This window comes from Pristis pectinata, chromosome 14 (assembly GCF_009764475.1).
Source record: "Pristis pectinata isolate sPriPec2 chromosome 14, sPriPec2.1.pri, whole genome shotgun sequence".
NCBI lineage: Eukaryota > Metazoa > Chordata > Chondrichthyes > Rhinopristiformes > Pristidae > Pristis > Pristis pectinata.
The window spans coordinates 48885382-48911325 of record NC_067418.1 but is presented as its reverse complement, the minus strand read 5'-3'; the positions used below and the strand labels follow the sequence as shown (position 1 = coordinate 48911325).

The 25944-nt window shown below is 42.3% G+C and overlaps 1 protein-coding gene across 1 annotated transcript in view; it reads left to right on the top strand.

The window, feature by feature from the left end:
- Positions 1 to 25944, top strand: part of LOC127577906 (AP-2 complex subunit alpha-2-like) — a 93950-nt gene that overhangs the window by 19928 nt on the left and 48078 nt on the right. Inside the window, exons 3-8 of the mRNA XM_052029555.1 lie at positions 9093 to 9235; positions 14215 to 14408; positions 20689 to 20818; positions 20916 to 21017; positions 24363 to 24471; positions 25401 to 25551. Of these exons, the coding sequence (XP_051885515.1) occupies positions 9093 to 9235; positions 14215 to 14408; positions 20689 to 20818; positions 20916 to 21017; positions 24363 to 24471; positions 25401 to 25551 (829 nt within the window). The remainder of the gene's footprint in view (positions 1 to 9092; positions 9236 to 14214; positions 14409 to 20688; positions 20819 to 20915; positions 21018 to 24362; positions 24472 to 25400; positions 25552 to 25944) is intronic.

Sequence of the window (25944 nt, the reverse complement as noted above, 5' to 3'; positions counted from 1 at the left end):
TGAGTGTCTTGATATCAAGATAACATTTGAGCAAGTGTAGTATCAATACATCCTGGTAAAATTGAACTCATTGGACATCAAAAGGAAGGCACTCCAATGGCTGGAGTCGTACCTCGTACTGTGGAAGAAGGCTGCGATTGTTAGAAGTCAAACATCCCAGCCCCAGGACCTCACTGCAAGAATTCCTCGGGGCAATGCCCCAGGTGCAACCATCATCAGCTGCTTCATCGATATCCTTCCTTCCATCAGAATATCACAAGTGGGAATGTTCAATAATGATTGAAGAATGTTCATTTCCATTTGCAATTCATCAGCAAACAAAGCCGTGCATGCCTGCGTGCACCAAGGCCGAGGCAACATTCAGGCATGGGTGACAAAGGAGCAAGTAACATTTGTGTCACAAAAGTGTCAGATGGCCATTTCCAGCAGGTTGGTGTAATCATCCATCCTTGTCATTTATTGGCAGTATCATTGCTGAGTCCCCCACCAATAACCTGAAACTGAACACATAAATACCATGGCTAGAAGACTAAGTCAGAGGTTGGGTAACCTCACCGCTTGATACCTCAAGGCTTTTCCATTTCTGCGAGGCACATCAGGATCATGGTGCAATACTCTCTCATTGCCTGTATGAAGCGCGACACCATCCAGGACAAAGCAGCCTTCTTGATTGCCATCCCGAACTTTCAGTCTTCCACCATCAGTGCAACTGGCTGCAATGTGTGCCATCTACAAATGCACTGCATCTTCTCGCCCAAGCCACTCCTATAGCAACTCCTGATCCATGACCTCCAGCACCAAGAAGTATAATGGCAGCAGTCTCTTGGGAACACCAGCAGCAGCAGGTTTTCCTCCAAGTTGCACACCATCCTGACTTGGAAATATATCACGAGACCTACGTCGTTGCCAAGTCTAAATCCTGAAACACCCTCCCCAACAGCATTGTTGGGAGCACCTTCACCAGAAGGACTACAATGGTTTCAAGAGGTCGGCTCACCAACACCTTCTCAAGGGCCTTTTCAATGATGCTCAAATTACAAAAATGGATTTAAAAAATAGCTGCAGTCCTTTAAGTGAATGTAGTACTTCAGTCCCGTAAGGCAAGGAGTTATAAAACTTAGACCCAGCAATGATAAAAGAACAGCCATGTATTTCCAAGTCAGGATGATATGTGTCTTGCAGGTATTGGTGTTCTCATGTGGCTGCTGTCCTGCCTTCTCACTGGTAAAGATTTCAGGTCGGGGAGGTGCTGTTGGAGTGACTTTGGCTAGAAACTGCAGTGCATTTTGTAAATGATATGCCCAGAAGTCACAGTACATCTATGATGGAGGAAATTAATATATAAGATTCTACATGTTAAAGGACTGATTTGGGTTATTGCAGGATTCTTTAGGGTAGATTTGTGTCAACTCCCACAAGTTTCAAATGGTTGTTTTGCATTTATTGTAGCAAGTATTATTACTAATCAGAGGGTTGATAATTAAATGTGAAATTATCAAGAAAATGTAGATTTGGACCTCAGTAGAATAAACATATTGGCCTGTTGGCTTTGATGGTGCCCTACATGTGCTGAGAAAAGGGAACTCACCCATGCTCAAGTCTGTAACAGCTTGCTTGTGGTGTTCTTAGGAGAAATCTGTTTTAAAAAAAGAAGAATATATCAGAACTTGGTATAGAAACCACTAACTAATAAGTCCTATGAGATCAATGGCTCAGTTTTTGTTTTGTGACATTGTGATTTATTTAACCACAGACCTTGGCCTGGTTTGTCCATTTAGCTGCAGTGGCTTTTTTTTAATGAAGTTTACTTGAAGTTCGCAAAATCAGTGCAAAGGTTTGTTGAGTTTTAACTGGAATTACTTTCAGCATTGATTTTTCTTCTGTGATTTTTGCATTGTTATAAAATATTGTGCTAGAATCAACCCATATCCAGGAAACAAGCAACGTCCCAGATCAAATAAGTCATCATGAGAAATTTCTATTACCTGCACTTGATTGGAGGCCCACAAGGAAGCTCTAAAAATTAAACCATTTTTATTTGTAAGGATATTAATGGGTCTGTTTCAAAGGTATACATACTTAAATTAGCAAGGGATAATAGCTGTAACTAGTAAATGAATTGGTAACTTATTAAAATCATTTAATTACTTTTAAGTGAATTACTGTTCAATAATGGCCGGAAACTCTGATTAAAATGTCTGTTGTCATCAACTCGTATCAGATTGCCACTCTGAATGATATCAAAGAGTAAACTTTGAAACAACAATATAAAAAAGACCGTATTGCTGATTCAATGCAGATTTGACATTTGGCCATAAGTTTGAACAGAAAAACAAGGGAAAAGACACTTCTTAAAACTACTAACATTTTGGGTGAAGTTTGTGCCTGAGCTGCTGGTTGCGCATATGGCAGAAACAAAGTAGAATTACGTACATTGATCATAGAACAGTACAGCACAGGAACAGGCCCTTTGGCCCACGATGTTGTGCCGAACTAATTAATCTAAAGACAACTAATCCCTTCTGTCTGCACATGGCCCATTTCCCCCTATTCTCTGCATATTCATGTGCCTATCTAAGAGCCTCTTAAGCACCTCTATTGTATCTGTCTCCACCACCACCATGCCTGGCAGCGCATTCCAGGCACCCACCACTCTCTGTGTAAACAAAAAACTTGCCCCGCACATCTCCTTTGAAATTTTCCCCCTCACCTTAAATGCATGCCCTCTAGTATTAGACATTTCTGCCTTGGGAGAAAGATACCAGCTGTCTACTCTATCAATGCCTCTCATAATCTTATAAATGTCTATCAGGTCTCCCCTCAACCTCCACTGCTCCAGAGAAAACAACCCTAGTTTGTCCAACCTCTCCTCATGCCCTTTAACCCAGGCAGCATCCCGGTTAACCTCTTCCACACCCTCTCCAAAGCCTCCACATCCTTCCTGTAATGGGATGACCAGAACTGAAAGCAATACTCCAGATGCGGCCTAACTAGAGCTTTATAAAGCTGCAACATTACTTCCTGACTCTTGAATTCAATGCCTTGACTAATACAGGCAAGCATGCCTTACGCCTTCTTTAACACCATATCGACTTGTGCGGTTACTTTTAGGGAGCTATGGACTTGGACCTCAAGATCACTTTGTACATCAATGCTGTTAAGGATCCTGCCATTAACTGTGCACTTTCACTTTACATTTGATCTCCTAAAGTGCAACACCTCACACTTGCATAGATTAAACTGCATCTGCCATTTCTCCACCCATATCCACACTGTATATCACAAATAACAGAAGTCCCAGTATGGATCCCTGCGGAACACCACTAGTCACGGATCTCCATCCAGAATAAGTCCCATCGACCACTACCTTGTCTTCTACGGGCAAGCCAATTCTGAATTCAAACAAACAGCTAAGTCACCATGGATCCCATGCATCTTAATCTCCTGGATGAGCCTACCATCAGGGACCTTGAATGCCTTACTAAAATCTATGTGGACAACACCCACAGCTCTACCTTCATCAATAACCTCCTCAAAAAACATGTACGTGGAATATATATTGTAGAAACAACCCATTTGGACCAACCTTTGTGGGTTCCTTGTGGCAATCTGAACAGCCTGAACAGCACCTTTTCTCACAAAATGCTGGAGGAACTCAGCAGGTCAGGCAGCATCTATGGAGGGAAATAAATAGTCAACATTTCAGGTAGAGACCCTTCATCAGGAATAAACCCTTCCGTTCCTGATGAAGGGTTTCGACCCGAAACGTCAACTGTTTATTTCCCTCCGTAGATGCTGCCTGACCTGCTGAGTTCCTCCAGCATTTTCTGTGTGTTGCTCCAGATTCCAGCATCTGCAGAATCTCTCGTTTGACACCTTTTCTCAGTTTTTTTTGTTTGTTTTCATTTTTCTTGTTCCCTGCCTCTGCATTAATCTATTGTGTGGCACTTGGGTAAATTGCATGCAGCCCTGACTGATCTTTCTGTTAGGTCTTATAAAACATTCCGTTGATCAAAAAAAACAATTTTTTGTGTGGTATCAGTGCTGTTTATTCATTACAATAATTATGATTTCTGGATGCTTTTCCATTTGAATATTTTTCCAGGATATTTTTGCTGCCCTGACCATGTTTAATCACCTTCTTGAATATTGGCATGCTGTCTAGCTGTACCCTGGAATTATACCTTTCTCTGACTAATTATTCAACATTATTCTCATATGACCTTGGATACAGATTCATTGATAAATCTCAATTTCATGTTCTTTTTGTTGCTCTTGGTTGCAAAGTATATTCGATTGGTTTGTCCCAGAAAGCAGTGGATGCCTGTAGGGCAGTAGATCAATGTATACTTATCACCTAAATCTTAATATCAGAAACTAGCACTGCATTCCAAACCCTTGACAGAAATCCATATCACAAAACAGGACTCCACCTTCAGGTAGACCCTATTGCCATCTCTTTGTTTCTTGGTCTCCACTGCATCTGTTCTCAAGATACTTTCTCCAGGATACCTGAAAAGAAATATGGCTTTCCTTCTACTGTGGTTGATGGAGCCCTCATTCACATCTCCATTTCCTGGACCTGCTCTCACCCCACCTCTTTACCACCAACCGCTCCCCCCAGACAGAACAAAGAGTTCCCTTGGTCCTCACCTTTCACCTCCCAGCCTCCGCATCCAGCACATCATACTTTGTTATAGCCGACAGCTGCAATGGGATCTCACCACTGGTCACATCTTCCCCTCTCCCCACCCCTTTTTGCTTTCTGCAGGGACCATTCCCTCTGTGACTCACTGGTCTGTTCATCCCTCCCCACCCACTCCTCCCCATCCCCTGGCACTTTCCCCTGCAACCACAGGAGGTGTAACACTTGTTCCTACAGTTCCTCCTTCACCACCGTCCAAGGACATAAACAGCCCTTCCAGGTGAGGCAGAGATTCACGTGCATCTCCACCGACCCTGTCTATTGCTCTTGATGTGGCCTCCTCCTCGTCGGTGAGACCAAGCATAGACCAGGCGACCGTTTTGCAGATCACCTGTGCTCTGTCTACAATGGCCACCTTGAGCTCCCAGTTTCATGTCATTTCAATTCCCCTCCCCATTCCCACGCTGACCTGTCAGTCCTCGGCCTCCTCCACTGCCACAGTGAGACCAAATGCAAACTAGAAGTATAGCACTACATATTCCGCCTGGGTAGTCTACAACCCAATGGTATGACCACTTCAGGTAACCCACACCCCCTGTGTTCCTTTCCCACTCCTAGTGGTCCACCCAGCCCCTCTCTCTCTTTCTTCACCTTTTTCATTTCCACCCTCTTTCCTGTTTGTTATCTAGATCCCTTACCCACCCCCACCTGGTTTCATCTGCCTAATCCTTTTTCTTTCCTTTTTTTCCCTTCTCTGTTTGGTCTACCACCCTCTCTCTCTAAACTTCCCACCTACCCCTACCTCCCTCCGCCCCACCAGCTCCATCTGCCAACTGTCCCTCCCTTATTTGATTTCACCTGTCACCTACGAGCCCCTTCTCACTTGTTTAAAACTTCATTTATATAGCACAGTAACAGGCCCTTCCGGCCCAATTACACCCATGATAACCTACTAACCCATACGTCTTTGGAATGTGGGAGGAAACCGGAGTACCCGGAGGAAACCCACACAGTCACGGGGAGAACGTACAAACTCCTTACAGATGGCGGCAGGAATTGAACCCCGATCGCTGGCGCTGTAATAGCATTACGCCAACCGCTGCGCTACTGTGCCGCCCTTATACTGGCTATCCTTCTTCTACGCTGATGGAGGGTCCCAAACTGAAACATCGACCATCTCTTTGCCTCTACAGAGGATGCTTGACCTGCTGAGTTCCTCCAGCAGTTTGTTTTTTCTCTACCTTAAAGTTTTCCATTTCAACCCTCATTGCTTGTAACCACTCCACTACCGACACACAGGAGCAGCAGTTTGTACCATCCACGAGACGCACTGCTGCAACTCACCGAGACTCCTCAGACAGCACCTTCCAAACCCACCACCTCTACCAGCTGGAAGAACAAGGGCAGCAGAAGCACGGGGAACACCACCGCCGGGAAGTTGCCCTCCAAGTCACACACCATCCAGACTTGGAAATGTATCCCCGTTCCTTCACTGTAGCCTGGTCATAATCCTGGAACTCCCTCCTGACAGCACTGTGGGTATACCCACACTTCAAGGACTGCAGTGGTTCAAGAAGGCAACTTATCATCACCTTCTCAAGGGCAACCTGGGATGGGCAGTTAAATGCTGGCTCTGCCTGCAAAGCCCACTTCCCTTGAATGAACATAAAAAAACTCTGCAAAAGTCACATGAAAATGGTCTTCTCCCTTCCCTTAGCACCCTCGGTTAGCTCACGTGCGCATTGTCTCTTTTCAACCTTCATTGCTATTCCTCCTCCCCACACCCCAGCCAGTGACATTTTGATTGGCCTAAATTGATGGCCATTGAGTTGAATTGTGTGGGAACTGAAGTTCAGACAAACACAATTTTTATGGTTCAGCAGTAGGTTGATTTATGCACTGTGTTTGATTGTTGATTGTGGGTAAGAGGTCTTCAGACTGAGATAAAACTTACCTAATAAATCATCAGGTGCACATGGTTAGCAGGCAGGCAGGTACATGCAGACTTACAGAGTGCATGCATGCACCTGCCTCAATATGGTTATTAAATTCCATATTATACCTTCTTCCTTCCTCACACTTGCTCACAGTTTTGAAATTAAGACCAACTGGTGCTATTCTTTTCACAGTTTTTCATTGCCCTGACAATTTCCAGGTTATTCGAATTCAAGCTTGTAGGCCACATAGTCATCACCTCCAGTTTGCCTTAATTTCTCTCATGCTTGTTGTGAAAAGAAAAGGAGTGCATTTGCATGATGTTCAAAAATTGAAGGGTAGCAAACTGATACTGTTTGTCATGGAAGCAAAGGAATATCTTGTACTTCCAGGTACTTCTTTATTACGAGTTCCATATGGAGAAGACTCAAACCAAGAAAGGTGAAGGCAAAACTTCTTGATGTCATTTGGAGTGAAGCTTTGGGAGTCTCATATGTTAAAGCATGGAGAGTTTGTGAGACCTATGTGACCATGCCCTAGACCTGAGTTAGTGAGTGAGTGGAAGGACAAGGTGCATGAGACATGAAGAGTTCCTAAGAGGGTTTAAAAACCAGCTCAGGAGGGCAAAGTCTGTGAAAGAGTTTATGAAGGATTTGTAATCCTGTTGAATATAAAACAATGTTGCTAATGAAAGATCACAAGATCACAAGATAAAGCAGAAATAGGTCATTCAGCCCATCGAGTCTGCTCCACCACTTCACCATGAGCTAAATTATTCTCCCATTTTTCCCCATATCCCATTTTATTGGTAGAATTTGGATTGCTTAATTGCTTGGAGGAGGTATCTGCTGAAGAATGAAGAATGAATGAGCTGTGGACTATCAGCTATAAAGGTTTTTTCTCATCGTCTCCTACAGGAATTGTGGAACATCTGGTGTAAGACATCTCCACGCAATCCACTGCTGTAAGTTTTACTTTGATTTATTTTTAGGGTCTGAGCAACATTGGCAGGGCCGGCGTTTGTTGCCCATTCCTAATTGCCCTTGAGAAGGTGCTACTGAACAGCCATCTTGAACTGCTGCATCCTTCTAGTGAAGATAGTCCCCCAATGTTGTCGAGGAGGGATTAGGACCCAGCAACAATGAAAGGACAGAAATGTGTTCCTGTATTAAAATGGTGTGTGACTTGGAGGGGAACAATGTGGTAGTGAACTTTAATTCGAATAACCTGGAAATTGTCGGGACAATGAAAAACTGAGAAAACAATAGCACCAGTTGATCTTAATTTCAAAACTGCGAGCATGTGTGAGGAAGGAAAAAGGTATAATGTGGAACTTAATGGTAGAGATCAGGGATTTGGGCGACGCAGTTGGAGTAGCCCAGGTGAGAACTTCCATGTCATATACTGGAGGCATCGTGTCTAGAGGTAGAAATTTAAGGTGGTGGCTGGGTTGCCAATCAAGCTTCTAGTGTATGGTTAGAGCTGCAGGTACATGGGAGTATTCCATCATATCTGTGCCTTGTGGTGAAGGAGAGGGTTTAGGGTTTCAAGATGTGAGTTACTCGCTGCAGAAAATACTTGTCCTATAGCCACAGTACTTATAGCTGGTCTAGTCAGTTTCTGGACAATGATGATCCCCAGGATGAGGATGGTAATGGTAGTGAGTGTCAGGGGTAGGTCGTTAGACTTTGTCTTGTTGCAATAGTTATTGTTTGGCACTTCAGTGATGTGAATGTTACCTGCCACTTTTTAGCCCATGCCTGAGCATCGTCCAGGATTTGCTGCATGCAGGTATGAATTGTGTCATTTGCTGATGACAAACATCCTCACTTTCGACCATCTAGTGGAAAGAAGGTCATTGTTGAAGCAATGTGGACCATCTGGAGTAAAGGAACCTCCATGCCATCTACTGCAAACTAAGGAACAATGGGTAAAGGATCTTCATACCATCTCCATCTGAAGTTGCGGTACTTGTGATATAAATCAGATTTCTTGTGTTTTTTACTTTTACCTTAACAATCATCATACACAGATCACTCCACAATTCAGGTTTTTTTTCCATGAAGTTCCACTTGAAACTTTTACAATGGTGTGCTTCAGGATGGAGGTTCAACCTTTGCATTAGTAAGTTAACATGTGAAAATAGTGCAGACTGCCAATACTAAGTTGTAGGTTGCTTTAAACCAAGAAAATCACCGCATATAGTTTGGCTTAAAACGTAGTTGAAGTAGGGCATGCAATTGGTAGTCTGTGTGGTATGGGATTGAGTTTAATTGAAGTGCTTAGTATTGTTTAGTATTGTGATGAAAATTACAGTTCTGCACAAGAATTTGGGAAATCTTGGCATTCCAGTATTCCAAAGTCACATGCACATAATCCCCTTTCAAGCAGATTGAGAGAAAGTATTGACTCGTGGGAGGTACACCTGCTATGCTTTTCATATAGTATATAATATGAACAGGGAATATGGTTAAGAATATGTTTGTTAAATGTTGCTTGCTTTGATTTGCAGGTGACAAGGCTTTGGATGGCTACAGTAAGAAAAAATATGTCTGCAAACTACTCTTCATCTTCCTCCTTGGTCATGACATTGACTTTGGTCACATGGAGGCAATTAACCTGCTTAGTTCCAACAAATACACAGAGAAACAAATTGTAAGTAGGACAGTAGTTACCATCTTGGTATAATTTAACAAATGAACTTCTGTTTTGATTCTTGAATCTAAATTGACAGTGGTGTTCCAACAGAATTGTTGTGTCCTTGACATGCACAAGAATAATAGGATTTTGAAGGGAATCTTTACTGTATAAAGTCCTAATAGATATGTGGTCTGAGCATGACAACCCGATCTAGCCAGTTTTGATCAAAAACAAATCGTCAGACTGTGTGGCAGTGGGACGAGAAAAAAAAGATGCGTATGGAGAATGGAGTTGACTGAGTTGTCAGAAGTACGGGTCCTCCCCAGGTTACAACAGGGTTCTGTTCCTGAGAACTGTTCATAACCCAAACAGTTTGCAAGTTGGAAATGCGGCCACCCAGTAATATATTTAAATAAGAGCATAGGCCAACCAAGGGCAACATGTAGTTAAACCAGGGCGATTAACTCAACAATTCAGATATTGCTGCAAGCCAAGTTCTCATACAGCAACCAGCAAATCCATCCTGCCAATCTCCCAGATGCTCATTCGTATCTATGGACTGTACATGTTGGGTTTTCATAACCTGGGGAGGACCTGCAATTTGAATACCAATATTGGTAATAGTATCGTAATAGTGAACCTAATTTGAGCTGCAAGATAAATGCTGCACAGAATGGACCTTACTGGGTTTACCTTTATTGCTTTAGTGGCATTTAGTGAAGGTTTTGCAGTACTTTGTCCATTGCTGTGGACGTTTGTACTAGCAGTTATAGAATTACGAAAAATTTACAGCAGAGAAGGAGGCTATTTGGTCCATCATGTCTACGTCGGTTGAAAAAGTGCTTTCCAGACTAATCCTACCTTCTAGCACTGGATCTATAGCCCTGTACATCACAACTCTTCGAGCACACATCCAAGTGACTTTTTTGTATACTGTATGTTTCTGCTTCCACCACCCTTTGGTGAGTTCCAGAATGCAGCTACTCTCTAGATGATTTTTTTTCTGCATCTCCCCCCTCCCCCACCAATCCTTCTACCAAAATTTTAAAACCTTTGCCTGCTGGTTTTTGCCCCTCTGCTAAAGGAAATAGGGCTTTCTTATTTATCTACCTGAATTCTCCCTTAGCTTCTTCTGTTCAATACTGCTAGCTTATCCAATTATTTCCCCACTTCTAAAATTTTCCAGTTGTGTCAATTTTCCCAATCCTCAAGCTTCCCAGCAACATTATAAACCATTTCCCAAGATCTAATACTGTCTTTAACTGCACTTAATGGCCACAGCTAAACCACTTTTCTTGCATTTATTTTTACTTTGAAGGGATATATTATGGTTGCTGTTCCCTAAAGGTCCATTAACAGCGATCAATTAGCCTTCTCATTACACAACACTAGATCTAAAATATCCTTAATATGCATTGCTTTTCACTTCCTGGTTTGAATGGTGTCCTGTACCACGAAGCTGTGGTTAGCTTGCACTCCCACCCTGCGGTCATTCCCATAGGCTGCAAACTCTCGCTTCATTCATACTCGTACCATGCTGTTCTGCAGTACTTAATCTAGGGGTCGTGACAGTGGGTGCTTGATGGTCAGCACAGACATGCTGGGCCAAAGGTCCTGTTTCTGTGCTGTATGACTCAATGAATGACTACCTGCAGAAAACAGATAACTTACGCATCCCTTATGCATCACATTGTGTGAAGCTTTGGCTCCAGCTCAGCAGCTTTGAGTCGAAAGTAACTTCATCATACCCCCTCCATTTTGATCTAAATTGAAGATAATTCTACAGTACTATTGGGTGGGGTGTTCCAGGATTTAGACCGAGCAACAATGAAGCAATAATGACATATTTCCATGCCAGGATGGCATGTGATGAAAGTAGTGGCATTCCCATGCACCTATTCCCCTTGTCCTTATGTTGGTAGAGACCACAGGTTTGGGAAGCACAGGTGGAGTAGAATGGGTGGATAACTGCAGTGCATTTGGTAGATGGTGCACACAGCAGCCATGGTGCTTCAGGGGTGGAGGGAATAAATGCTTACAGTGGGTGAATGAGGTGCTAATCAAGCTTCATCTAGAATGGCACTGAGCTTCTTGAGTTCTGTTGAAGTTACATTCATCAGACAAGTGGAGAGTGTTCCATAACAGTCTTGACATGCCTTATAAATAGTGGAAAGACATTGGGCTGTCACTAAGTGAGTTACTCACTGTTGAATACCCAGCCCCTAACCTCCTTCAACCACCACTGCTGGCATCGCACTCCAGGCACCCACCACTCTGTAAAGAACTTGCCCCATACATCTCCTTTGAACTTTTCCCCTCTTACCTTAAATGCATGCCCTCTAGCATTAGACATTTTGACCCTGGGGAGAAAGATACTGGCTGTCTACTTTAACTATGCCTCTCATGATTTCATAAACTTCTGTCAGATCTCCCCTCAGCCTCTACCACTCCAGGGAAAGTAACCCTAGTTTGTCCAACCTCTCCTATAGCACATGCCCTCTAATCCAAGCAGTATCCTGGTGAACCTCTTCTGAATGCTCTCCAAAGCCTCCACATCCTTCCTATAATGGGATGACCAGAACTGAATGCAATACTTCATATGCAGCCTAACCAAAGATATGTACAGCTGCAAAATAATTTCCTGACTCTTGAACTAATAAAGGCAAGCATGCCAATATGCTGCCTTTACCACCCTATCAACATGTGTGGCCACATTCAGGGAACTATGTACCTGGACCCCAAGATCCCTCTGTACATCAATGCTGTTAAGGATCCTGCTATTAACTGTGTACTTTCCCTTTACATTTGATTTCCCAAAGTGCAACACCTCACACTTGCCAGCATTAAACTCCATACGCCATTTCTCTGCCCACATTTGCAACTGATCTATATCTTGCTGTAACTTTTGGCAATCTTCTACACTATCCACCGCACCACCAATCTTTGTGTCATCTGCAGACTTACTAACCCACCCATCTACATTTTCATCCGTCATTTTTTTATATATATACACCACAAACACCAGAGGTTCACAGCGCTGTACCACCATTAACTATGACTAAATTGATAGCACTCTTGCCCCTGAATTAGAAGACTGTAGGCTCAAGTTGTTCTCCAGCACTTGAACACACAAATATTTGCTGATGTTCTTGTTGAGTGCTGAGGGAATGCTCCATCTTTGGAAGTACCATTGTCCAGATGAGGTGTTAAATTATTGGTTCTCTAAGGTGGATGTAAAGGCTCCCAAGGGGTTATTTTATAGAAGTGAGGAGGTATCCCTGCTTTCTTGACTAATATTCATTCCTCAGTTAATGTCTTTAAATAAAAATTATCAGATCATTATTACATTGCTGTTTTTTGGGAAGTTGCTGTAAACAAATAGGCTGCCCTGTTTCATACAATAGAGCAAAACCACACTTAAAGAAAACTTTGTTGGGTGTAAACGTTTTGGGATGCTCTGAAAGGCATATAAAAGCTACTATATAGATATAGACAGAGAGATACAGCATGAAACAGGCCCTTTGGCCCACTGAGACCATGCTGACTGTCAACCACCCATGTACACTAATCCTACATTAATCTCACTGTATTCTCCCCACATTCTCATGAGCTCCCCACATTCTCATCAGCTCCCCCCAGATTCTACACTCACCTACACATTACAATTTACAGTGGCCAATTAACCTACCAACCTGCATGCCTTTGGAATGTGGGAGGAAACCAGAGCACTTGGAGATGTGCGAAGCCCACAAAGACAACCCCAGAGATCGGGATTGAACCCGGGTCTCTGGTGCTATGAGGCAGTGAATTTACCAGTTGCACCACTGTGCCACCCAAATTATATAAAAGTCTTTCAATTTCCCTCCAGTGATCTGTATTTTGCATGATTGGACAGGGGGTTGTTGTACTCCCTCCAGGTGCTATTTTCTGTGATATTCGTCCAGCTGAGATCAAATATCTTTCCAAAGCATAAAGCATTTAAGTGTGGAGTAAAGGAGGTGGGTGTTGGGGGTATGATATCACAGAAATTTCCCGTTTGAACCACAGATGATATTAGCCCGATGTTTGGTAGTATTTTGGTGGCTGTCAGTCTGAGTCTTTCTTTACCACCATTTCGGACAATCTGTCTCCTTCGTTCACTCTCACTGGTCCCAGCCCCCTTCCCTGCCTCCTGTTCTTCTCCCTTTCTGGTGACTTGGGACACTATAACTCAAACATACTGCCATTCTTTCTCATCCTGTAAATCACTTACATGTTCTTAGCCAGTAATCTTCTCCAGCACCCCATCCTCACCTTGTTTCTCCATCAATTTTTGCCACCTTCCCGACGCTGACCCACCCAGAAGTCCCTTCCCATATATCCCAAAGGCTTGGATCTTGTTCCATGCCCCACAGCTTCAGCTAATAACGCAGTTGCATGAAAAACTTTTTGCTATTCTGGTACTCCCAGCCGAAAGTTCCAGATTCCACAATGCTGGAGTTGTACTTTCTGCATCACTTCCCACATGTTCTCAACTTCCATTTGTCTGAAGACCCAGGACCACCATCTAATCACACCATTTTGTCACCACAGCTTACCAGTATAACACAGAACTATCATCCTTCTCTTCTAGCATTGTGCTCTAAGTCTAGAGAAAAAGGAACAGGAAGATTAACATAAACATAAACAAGATTAATTTAGCAAGATTAAGTGAATGCAATTCTGCAATTAGCAGGAAATCACCCCACTCACTGTGGGTTTTACATTTGGGATCTGGTGGTGAGTGCATCACATTGATTGCAGAAAAATGGGGAGATAAAGTGCAGAAAAATGGGGAGGTAGAGTGTATCTGTTGTTAAATCTGAGTGACGCACTTCACAATTCTGTGATGACTAATGGTCATCCAGCTATTAGCCGATGTGTTTGTTGGAGGAGAGAATCAGATGGTGTTTGTGTCAGTGCCACATGCTTTTATACAAGTTCTATATTTATTATCCCTTGTAACTCATTTACAGGGTTATCTTTTCATCTCGGTCTTAATGAATTCAAACAGTGAGCTGATGCGTTTAATAAACAATGCTCTGAAGAATGACCTAGCCAGCCGCAACCCTGTCTTCATGGGCCTGGCCCTGCACTGCATAGCAAATGTTGGAAGTCAGGAAATGGCAGAAGCTTTTGTTGGTGAGGTTCCAAAAATACTTGTTGCTGGGTAAGTGTTAGCATGACAAGAAAAATTGCATATTTAAAAGATGAGATGATTCCTTTTATGAAACAGTTTCCAATAGTGCTATCATAGCACATCAACACAGGAGCAGGAAGGCCGTAATATTTCCTAGGGACAAACCAGGTTGAACATAACAAGTGATAAAGAGGCAGTCAGTGACCTGGATTATTGAGTCTTGCAGTTTTTTTTGCTGCTCAGCTCCAAAATATATTTATGATTTAAGCAAAAAATATTGCCTGCCTTTGACTTCTTGACCACCATTTGAAAGTCCTGGTGCTTGCTGGCCTACAATTCAACAGCAAATGAAAACCACAAAAAAGACTGCAGGTGCTGGATATCTCAAATTTAAAGAGAAAATGATGGAAACAGTCAGTGCCTCAGGCAGCATCCGTGGAGGGAGGAACATAGTTAACATTTCAGGTTGAAGATGCTTTTATTTCTGTTTTTATACTTGGAATTGGAATTGGCTTATTATTGTCACTTGTACCGGGGTACAGTGAAAATCTTGTCTTGCATACCGTTTATACAGATCAATTCATTACACAGTGCGTTGAGGTAGTAAATTCTTTGTTCCTGGTAATCCAGAGGCTTGAGTAAATGATCTGGTATTCCAGTTCAAGTCCCTATGGAATTTGAATTCAGTTTTAATTAATTAAATGGTGATTACCAAATTGTCATTAAAAACTCCTACCTGCTTTGGCATAACTGTGATTCCAGCTCCATAAAAGAATGATTGCCACTTAACTAACTATTGCAATGGCCTAAACCATCAAGGAAAATAACTAAATATTTAAGAGTATTAAGAAATGGGATTAAGGTAGGATGAGTGTAAATGTGTGGTTGATAATCAGTGCTGACTCGATGGGCCAAAGGGCCTGCTTCCGTGCTGTATATCTCTTTGGCTCTATTAATTAGGATGGCTACACAAGATAGACCAAGGCATTGGAACTGGACACCACAAATGCACACCCAGAGAAGGACTACACTCCCATTGATGATGAGCTGAACACAAGCAGCACAGTGCACGCATAAAAACGAGGTGCCAAATTTGTGAAGATACAACTGAGGTCTACATGTACTGTATGTTAGGCAGAGGACACAGCTGCTATGGTCAGAGAAAAGTAGTCCCACAACTAATTGGTGAAATCAAAGTCCTAAAGTCCTGCAATATCTGACTATGACTAGTGGTAGACAGATATCTAACAGGAGGAGGAGGCTCTGAGCATCTCCATCCTCAATCCATACTTCTAACTAAACTACTCCACTCAATGGCAGCAGAACCCAACTAATGAGTGCAAAAGACAAAGCTGAACATTGCAGCCATCTTCAACCAGAAATGCTGTGTGAATGATTCAATTCTCCAAGTTCTCCACAGTGGCCAATCTACAGCCAGTGCAATTTATAGAAAAGACTACGGGCCTGATTACAGTTGGGTTGTGGAGTTGGACATTTGTGCACCAGAACCATCCATACTTCTAACCAAACTATTAGACAACAGGTAAAATGCTTGGAATCAAGCCAATAAAGTGAAAATTGCTGTGGTATGCTCTTTCTATGAAAAGGACAAATCCAATCAAGCCAATATGCATTCCATTGACCTACCTAATCATCAAGAACAGTATTGTCAGGTAACAGTTAATCACCATTGCTCTGTTTGCCTTCTACCAAGACCACCTAACTCCAGACTTATTGAAGCTGTGCTCAAGCATAGACAAGGGGCAAATTCAACTGCACTCAACATCAAAGCAGCATATGGAAGTAAACGTGAAGTCAGTGTGAATTGGCAAAGACTATCACTGGCTGGTTTCATTCATTCTACAACGGAAGATGTGTGTAATTGGTTGAAGAAAATATATGTCAGCCCAGCAGGAATTCTCAATGCAGCGGCCTTAAAGGACTCAGTGAACTTCCCTCATTCATATTGAAAATGGGCGTGCTCATTGATTGCAGTGTTCAGTTCCTATTGTAGCTGCTCACATTCCGTGTCTGCTAGCAGCAGTTCCTGGACAAATTTCAAACTTGACAAAGTAGCATTCAAATGGCAGATGAGGACCACTTCCAACAATAGCCATCCCTCCTATCGACAATCAATAATCTTGCTGTTATTGTCCAGTTCTTGTCCAGAAATTAATTTTGACTACAAGAGGCTGAGTACTCTGAGGGGAGTGACTTCACTTCCTCCCAGAGCCACCTTACCATCTGTGAGTCATAGGTCAGGAATGTGATGGAATACCATATACTTGCTTGGATGAATGTAATTCCAACAGCAATGAGGAATGTTGATATATCCAGGTCAATGCAGCCTTGTTAATTGGCACTCCATCTATCAAGTTAAACATTTTCTCTCTTGAACATCAGCACACCGTAAATACATTTGTATCATCTCCAAAATGTCTGACACCTGTAATCTGATAGGTATCAGAATCAGATTTATTACTACTGACATGTATGACGTGAAATTTGTTGTTTTGCAGCAGCAGTAATGCAAAGATATAAAATCACTAAAAATTACAGAAGTAGATAAATAGTGCAAAAAAAAGGAATAACAAGGTAGTGTTCATGAGTTCATGGAGCGTTCAGAAATCTGATAGCGGACGGGAAGAAGCTGTTTCTGAATCGTTGTGGGTCTTCAGGCTCCTGTACCACCTCCCCGATGGTAGTAATGAGAAGAGGGTAAGTCCTGGATGGTGAGGGTCCTTGGTGTTGGATGCCACCTTCTTGAGGCACCACCTCTTGAAGATGTCCTCGATGGTGGGGAGGGTTGTGCCTGTGATGGAGCTAGCTGAGTCTGCAACCCTCTGCAGCCTCTTGCGATCCTGTGCATTGGAGGCTCCATACCAGGCTGTGATGCAACCAGAATGCTCTCCATTGTACATCTATAGAAATTTGTAAGAATCTTCGTTGACATACCAAACCTCCTCAAACTCCTAATGAAGTAGCGCCGCTGGTGTGCCGCCTTTTTGCATCAATGTGTTGTGCCCAGGAAAGATCCTCTGAGATGTTGACGCCAAGGAACTTGAAGCTGTTCACCCTTTCCACTACTGACCCCTCAATGAGGACTGGTGTGTGTTTTCCTGACTTCCCCTTCCTGAAGTCCACAATCAATTCCTTGGTCTTGCTGATGTTGAGTGCGAGGTTATTGTTGAAACACCACTCAACCAGCCGATCTATCTCATTCCTGTATGCCTCCTCATCGCCTTCTGAGACTCTACCAACAACAGTGGTATCCTTTCTCGATTACCTTAGAAACTCTAGCAGGTCTGTGGTTACCTGCTAGATACAACCTGGGATAGCTGTGTGTAGTCTCCCAATGCACTGCATTTGAGTAATCCCTTAGCCTGTTGGTGCTAGATCTGTCCTCAAGCTCGGCATGTGATGCACACCTCCACCATGACCAGAAGCTGACTGGAACTGACTGGGCTTCTGCTTTGACCTCAATAAAACCATAGACAACCCGATTGTCCTGAGCAACTTCATTGTCAGGGTCAGAAAAGACACAAAGTTCTGGAAAGCCATGCTTGGCAAGAAGAGAGATGGGAAAGTTAACTCCAACAGAATCTTCCTCTAGACAAAATGCTTGGGGACAGTCTGGTCACAACCAAAACATTATTTTGTCAGAGAGATGCATGAAAGACTTCATCATAACACTCGCAATCTAGGCACCAGCATCTGTTATATTACATCATCATCCAAATGAATGACTGCAAGGATGTCCATACTAGTTGTAGCGTGACAGGTACCAGTGACTAATTTACTGAACATCCCCTAATCTGCTCTGTCACCTTCATCTAACTGAAAAGATCTGGTACATGACCCTTTTCTGACCTCGTTCCTCTTAAATCTGGCTGAGTGCAAACTGGTGACGAGCAAGGCTGTGTTATTGGCTCAGTTCTTTTTTTCTCAGTCATTCCTGTCGCAGGGCTGATCATCACCTTCAAAAAATTGCCTGTTGGAGCTAATCCATAGGACAAATGGGTAAGTAATGTCCATCATCTCCACTCCAGGACCATGGTCACTCTAACCTCAGTCATCGAGCTGTAGTACGCAGATGACACTTACATATGTGCATGCTTGGAGAGTGAGCACCACGTTATCTTGACACATTCACTCAAGTGCACAACAGTTTGGGCCGTGCACCTAACATTGCAAAACAAAAGTCCTCTACTAACCTTGTAATCTTAATGTTTAATAATTGAAAATCGCCCAGTGAAAGTACAAACAAGTCTGAGAGGCGGGCTGAAGGCTCTGCACAATAAGCTTTAAACTTGTAACTTGAACTTTTGTCTTAGGCTACCTCAGAGACAGGGAGTCTTAAACAGTGGAAGAAAGAAAGTTGAGGGAGAAAGTCTGACAGTTAGCCAAGTATAGCAAAGGAAGTTGCAGAAAAGAAGGGCTCACAGAATTTCTTAGCTCGGGACCATCTGAATCATGCTGGGATCGTGGGCCGAGATATTGGCAACTAGTCCAATTTATTTCAAATAAAATCTGAACACATAAAGATGCTAGATTGACAACTAGAACAACTTGACTGAAGGTTTGAGCATTACGAAGTACTATACTTGAAGAATGTCGTTACTTGTGACATTGCCACAGCTGATAATCACCAACTTTTAATAAGAGAGGAAGTAAATCAAACACCAACTCTCATAGATGTAGGAAATGCTATCAAAGAGATTGTGCCTGAGGAAAGGAGCAGTCAATAATTAGATCCCTTAGGGGAATTAAAGGCATTGGAGGGGAAACTTACCATTAAAATTCAAGCATCCTCTGTGCCTGGTTACATACTCCATCTAAAAGGCATTAAGATAATTACACTATACAAGTAGAGAGGACAGAGCCAACTGCAGGAGCTACCAAAGAAGTACCCATGGAAGGCAAAGCGTTTGCAATGGTTCTGCTGTAAAGACTCTGACTTTGCTAAAAGAATTTACCCTGAAAGCCACAATTTAGAACAAGATGCCTCAAGACTGATGTGTCCTTTAACACTGCACTTGTAAGAGTAAAGCTGCAAATAACAGGATTTGTTCACCTTCTAAAGGGATCAGCAGTAATAGCATCTATAAGATTCTGTTGAAAATTGGCTGTGCACAAAAATACACCGCCTGTTCAAGGTGTTCCATGAGGTAACCATCTGTGATAAAAATAAAGTACCTTTTGAATTTAACATTGATGCTAATATGAAACAAGATTACATCTTGGTGCCTATCAGCTTTGGTGTTTCCCTGAGTTTTTAAATGGATTGTGATTAACAGAGGAGGTAATGAGGAACCAGTATACAAATGTTTAAGGATTTTCAAAAAGGATTTAAAAAGAGATCACACAAAAACTTGTTAAATAATATAAGAGCTTATGGGTTATGGAGAATATATTAACATGGATAAAGTACAGAGAAGGCAGAACAGGAATAACTGGGTCATTTTCAGGTTTGCAGGCTATTATTAGGAGGGTGTCAAATGGATTGGGACTGGCCCGACTATTTATATTCCATATTAAGGACTTAGATGAAAGACAGAAGGTAGCATATTCAAGATCGCTGGCAAAACAAAAGCTGGGTGGGAACAGGAGTTGGGATTAAAACAGAAATTGTCTGCAAGTAAGTGTGTAAGAAAGCAGCAGCTAGAGTATCAAATGGGAAAATGTGAGGTTATTACTTTGATTAGGAAGAACAGAATTTGCAATTTTTTTTTAAAGGATAAACCAGTAATTATGTACACAGGAATCGGGGTACTTTCAGAGACCACACCTACTCTATAGTTTGTGGTTTTGGTCTCTACACCGAAGAAATGGTGTTCTTAGTTTGGAGGTGGTGCAATGATTGATTCCTGGGATAAGGACCTGTACTAAAAATAGAACTTGAGGAGGTGGCGGCTATATTCATTGGAGTTTAGAAGAATGAGATACAGTATCTAAGGTTCTGAAAGAGCTTGATGGGGTAAGATGCTGGGAGGCTTTTTCTTTGGGATGGAGCATCTGGAACTATGCGGATAAGGAATTGGCCATATAGGATTGAACTGAGCCATTACTTTGCTTAAGAGAATTGTGAATTTTTAAAGAATCTTTATGAATCTTTCTCTACCCAACAACCTATGGATGCTCAGTCTCTGAATGTAGTCAAGCAGAGATACTTAGATTTTTGGATACTATGGGGATTAGGCAGGAAAATGAATGAAGTAAAGGATCACTGCTGATTGCTGATTTATTTGTCTGACCTAGCTCAAGAGCTTTATGGTCTACTTCTGCTCTTAGTTATGTTCCTGTGTTTCAGGGATACTATGGAAAGTGCAAAGCAAAGTGCTGCCCTGTGTCTGCTGCGGTTATACAGGACATCTCCTGATCTAGTACCCATGGGGGACTGGACTTTGCGCGTGGTTCATCTTCTGAATGACCAGCATCTGGTAACGTAAAGCAAGATTTCCTTTCAATAATGTCCATTCATTGGAAATTTTCTTCCATAATTCCATTCCTAATTGTCCCTTTGCTTCTTCCATCCAGGGTGTTGTAACTGCTGCTACAAGTCTGATCACTGCACTTGCACAAAAGAATCCTGAAGAGTTTAAAATGTCTGTTTCCCTGGCAGTTTCAAGGTTGAGTCGGGTAATATTTATTATGTTCATGTGTAATACTTAAGCTTCAGCTGATGTAGGTGAATGAAAACTTTGGAATAATGAATCACAACTGCATATATCTTGTGGAACTGCATGCATTCTGGGAGCAGAAATGTTATAAGGTGGAAAAGTCCTGTACAATTGGTGCAAGATTTCATTACTTTTGTTCTCATCCCACTTGCACTATAGACCACCATATCGTTTCACCTTCGTAATTGTTTTATGCATCTGAAAAATAACTTCCTGCCTTTCATGAAGCAGCCGTATCAAGAATTCTTTGTCTATCAACATTTATTAGTTTTCCATGAAAAAGCTTTTCTATCTTTCTTCCCAAGGTAATAACTTCACATTCCACTCTTATTTGCCACCTTCTTCCCCACTCATTTCACATGTCGATGTGTCTTTGCAGGTGCTTTACATCCTCCTCACAGCTCATTTTCCTACTCAACTTTATATTGTTGGTAGACTGTTATGTCACACCCTGTCTTTTCATCAATGTCATGAATATAGATTGTAAACAGCAAGTACTAAGACTTGTGACACCCCATTTGGAACAGTCTATCAGCCTGAAAATGAATCATTTTTTTCTGTGGGTTTCTGTCCTTTAATTAATACTCTCCCCATTCTCTCACCCCACCCATGCAATACACAAAAAGTGCTGGAGGAACTCAGCAGGTCAGGCAGCATCTATGGAGCGAAATAAACAGTTGACATTCCGGGCTGAGACCCATCATCAGGACTGGAAGGGAAGAGGGCAGAAGCCAGAATAAGAAGGTGGGGGGCTTCTGACTTTTGCCTCGACTGTTTATTTCCCTCCATAGATGCTGCCTGACCTGCTGAGTTCCTCCAGCACTTTTTGTGTATTGCTCCAGATTCCAGAACCTGCAGAATTTCTTGTGTCTCTATTCTTAAACAGTCTTCCATAGTTCAAGAGCATGAAAAATCTAGTAAGTTTCTCTTCAAGAAATATTTATCTGTGCTAACTAATCCAGTTAATAATTTATGAATTTTAATATTGTTCCATATTCTGTTTTGAAAAAAATGAATACTATAAACTACAAATAACATATAAAAATTACATCAGGAGCATAGAACAGTACAGTACAGAAACAGGACCTTTGGCCCACCATGTCTGCACTGACTGTGATGCCATTCTAACTATTCCCATCTGCCTGCACATGGTCTGTATCCCTCTATTCCCTGCCTGTTCAGTCTAGATGCCTCTTAAACATTGCTATCATATCAGCTTCCATCACCTACACTGGCAGCACATTCCAGGCACCCACCACTCTCTGTGTAAACAAAAAAAAATTTCCATCACACATCTCCTTTAAACTTTCCCCCTCTCACCTTAAACCTATGCTCTCTAGTATTTCACATTTCCACCCTGGGAAAAAGACTCTGTCTATCTACCCTATTTTTGCCTCTCATAATTTTATTAACTTCTACCAGATTACCCTTCAGCTGCTGGTATAATTCAAATTTACCCATATTCTGAATACTGCTGCATCTGAAGGGATTTAGAGTAAACATCTTCCACTGTACTGTGTTTACTCTGCCTTATTTTGATTTTCAAAGTACAGAATCCTTATAGATTCTCGCACTTGAAAATCAAAGAACTATTATTGACAGTTGCCAGCAATTTCCCAATAGCAAACTACCATACAATCCCACCTTTTCTCTCTCTCTTGTCTTAAATAGTGGGTTTAAATTTGTTACCTTCCGATCAATCTACTGGGAATCTTGGAAATTTTACAAGCTCACCACTGATGCATCCAGTCTTTGCTGCCAGCTCTTCATGTCCGGGAATGTGTATATTTTTAGTCCCTGTAATTTCTATGGTATTTTCTCTTTACTAATATTAATTATGTCAAATTCCTCACTCTAATTATGCCTTGTTTTCCCAATATTTCTGATCCCTTTATTGTGTCTTCTGTGTTGAAAACCTATGACACAATTGTTTTTGCATTCTCTGTTCAGTTCTGGTCGCCTCATTATAGGAAGGATGTGGAGGCATTGGAGAGGGTTCAGAGGAGATTTACCAGGATGCTGCCTGGATTAGAGAGTATTGAATATGAGGAGAGGCTTAAGGTGCTAGGGCTTTATTCACTGGAAAGGAGGAGGATGAGAGGAGACATGATAGAGGTATATAAAATATTCAGGGGAATAGATAGGGTAGACAGTCAGCGCCTCCTTCCCAGGGCACCAATGCTCAAGTCGAGAGGGCATGGCTTTAAGGTTATGGGTGGGAGGTTCAGGGGAGATGTCAGGGGGAGGTTTTTCACCCAGAGAGTGGTTGGTGCATGGAATGCACTGCCTGGGGTGGTGGTGGAGGCAGATACATTGGACAGGTTCAAGAGCTTGTTGGATAGGCATATGGAGGAGTGTGGGATGGGGGGATATGCGGGAGGAAGGGGTTAGGTAGTGTGAGGGTGGTTTGATGGACGGCACAACATGGTGGACCGAAGGGCCTGTTTTGTGCTGTATGGTTCTATGGTTCATGGACATTGACTCCACTGTTACAGAGTTTTTTCAATGTATCTACTTTTTCTTCCACCCACTCAAAGCAAATGGTCAGCCACTTGTGTTATTTCTGCATTGAGTATGTAATTAAAATTATAGGAACAGAAACAACTCATTCAACCCAAGTCAATTCTGGCATTCAATTAGATCATAACTTGTGTGTATATCTGTCTTGGTTCTGCAGCCCTTAATACTCTTCAAGTAGCAGAAATCTATCAATCTCACTTTTACAATTATTAATAGACTACAGCCTCAACAGCAATTTTGTGGAAGCTTTGTCCCATTAAAGGTAGTTTTCACTGCTCTTTCTCTGAAGAAATATCTCCTAACATCATCCCTGAAAGTCTAAGCCGTAATTGAAGACTATTTCTTCTGGTTCTGGACTTTAATGCAAGGGGAAATAATTTTTCTTTGCCTACCCAATCAACTCCTTTGATTACCTTGATTAGGTCATCCTTTTATTTCCTATTATCAAGGGATATCTGAAAACTGGCATGGCAGATTCAAGTTTGAATGAAGGTTTATGAAAACCTCCTTTAGAGAAACTGATGGCAAAGTAGAGTCTGGGATTCATATATTGCTGGTGACATCACAAGGCAGTGCACTTTCAATGAAATGGGTAGGTAAACTAGTGTGGTGGAGCTATGGGTTAGAATTCATAAAAAGACATTATGGTTATTACTGTTCATTAGTGATATTTAAAGAAAAGAGAAGAGCCTTTGTATGCTGCCATTATTCCTAGTGTCCCTCAGTCAGTGTGTATAGGCCACGTGATGCGTCCTGTATTGAATTGATCTTGTCCTTTTTTCAGATTGTATCATCTGCATCAGCTGACCTCCAGGATTACACTTACTACTTCATCCCGGCTCCGTGGCTTTCTGTGAAGCTGCTTCGACTCTTGCAGTGCTATCCCCCTCCAGGTGGGCTAAGCTGCCGTACAGAATTGGATAGAACTATAATCAACATTGCTGTGGGGAGAAAATATCATCCACCATATTATCAGTCTATGTATAGTAGAAGATTAACGTTTCTACCCTTGATTCACCCTCTGGTGAACAACTTGTTGCGCATGGCATCTTGACTGCAGCAAAGAGTTGAGCCTACTCTATTCAGGAGCAACACACAGAACAGTAGACGAACTCAGCAGGTCAGGCAGCATCTTTGGAGGGAAATGGACAGTCGACATTTTGGGTTGAGACCCTCCATCAGGACTGGAAAGAAAGAGGGGAGACGCCAGTATAAAAGGGTGGGGGGGGAGGGGGGGGAGTAAGAGCTGGCAGGTGATAGGTGGATCCAGGTGAGGGTGGGGGGAAGAGTGAAAGTGATGCAAAAAGCTGGGAGGTGATAGGTGGAAATGACAAAAGGGCTGAAGAAGAATCTGATAGGAGAGGATGTGGACCATGGAATAAAGTGAAGGAGGTGGGGAGGGGAATTTTGGGGTGGTGGTGGGGGGGGAGTGAGGAATATGTGGCTGATGGGCAGATGGAGAGGGTGGGGAGGGGAAGCAGATGGGGTGATGGGACCAGTGGAATAAGGGATAAGGAATAAGGAAATTGGAGACTTGTGTCTCCAGCCTACTCTCATCGTATGCTTATTTTATGTGTACGTGCACCTTTTCCGGAAAAGGTCACTAAACCGGAATCTCTGGTTAATATTCTGCTCCCAGTTCGGGATCACAGATTCTGGGATAAGTTACCTTCATATATCAGGATGTGAAGCTAGGACTTAGATGTTTCCTACTAATTTTTTTCTGTACTATGTGGATCATTGAACCTGTATTGTAACATTTCCAGTGATAGTTTAAGACAGGAAGTGTGGTATTCATTAAAGGAACATCTCTGTCTTACAGAGGACCCTGCTATCCGCAGGCGTCTGACTGAATGCCTTGAAACTATCATGAACAAGGTTCAAGAGCCACCCAAATCACGGAAGGTGCAGTATTCAAACGCCAAGAATGCTGTACTGTTTGAGGCTATTAACCTCATCATTCACCATGATAGGTGAGTGGAATGTGTTTGAAAGACTGTCGTGGGGTCAGGCTGTGGAGGTAGCTAGGGGCGAGCCTCTTTTAACTTCTGGAGGCCACTGACTGATAATTCCCTTATCAGTCAGTGGGATGTATTTTATGCACATAAGTTGTATGTATCCTTCATTGACTTAACATTGTGGGAGAAATCATCTTGCTTTTATCAGGAGGAATTGCTAAGTTTTATTTGCTGCAGTTAATAGATTGTCTCTTTAAATATCTGTGTGTTTGCTGAGTGAAAGCTGTAAATCCTGTCTTTACCAAATTATATCTGACAGAATGCCGTCAACGGACATTCCATTTAAAGAGCAGTGATATCTTGGGGGAAGAAAAGAAGTAACTTTATTTAACATTGTCAGAGCCCGTC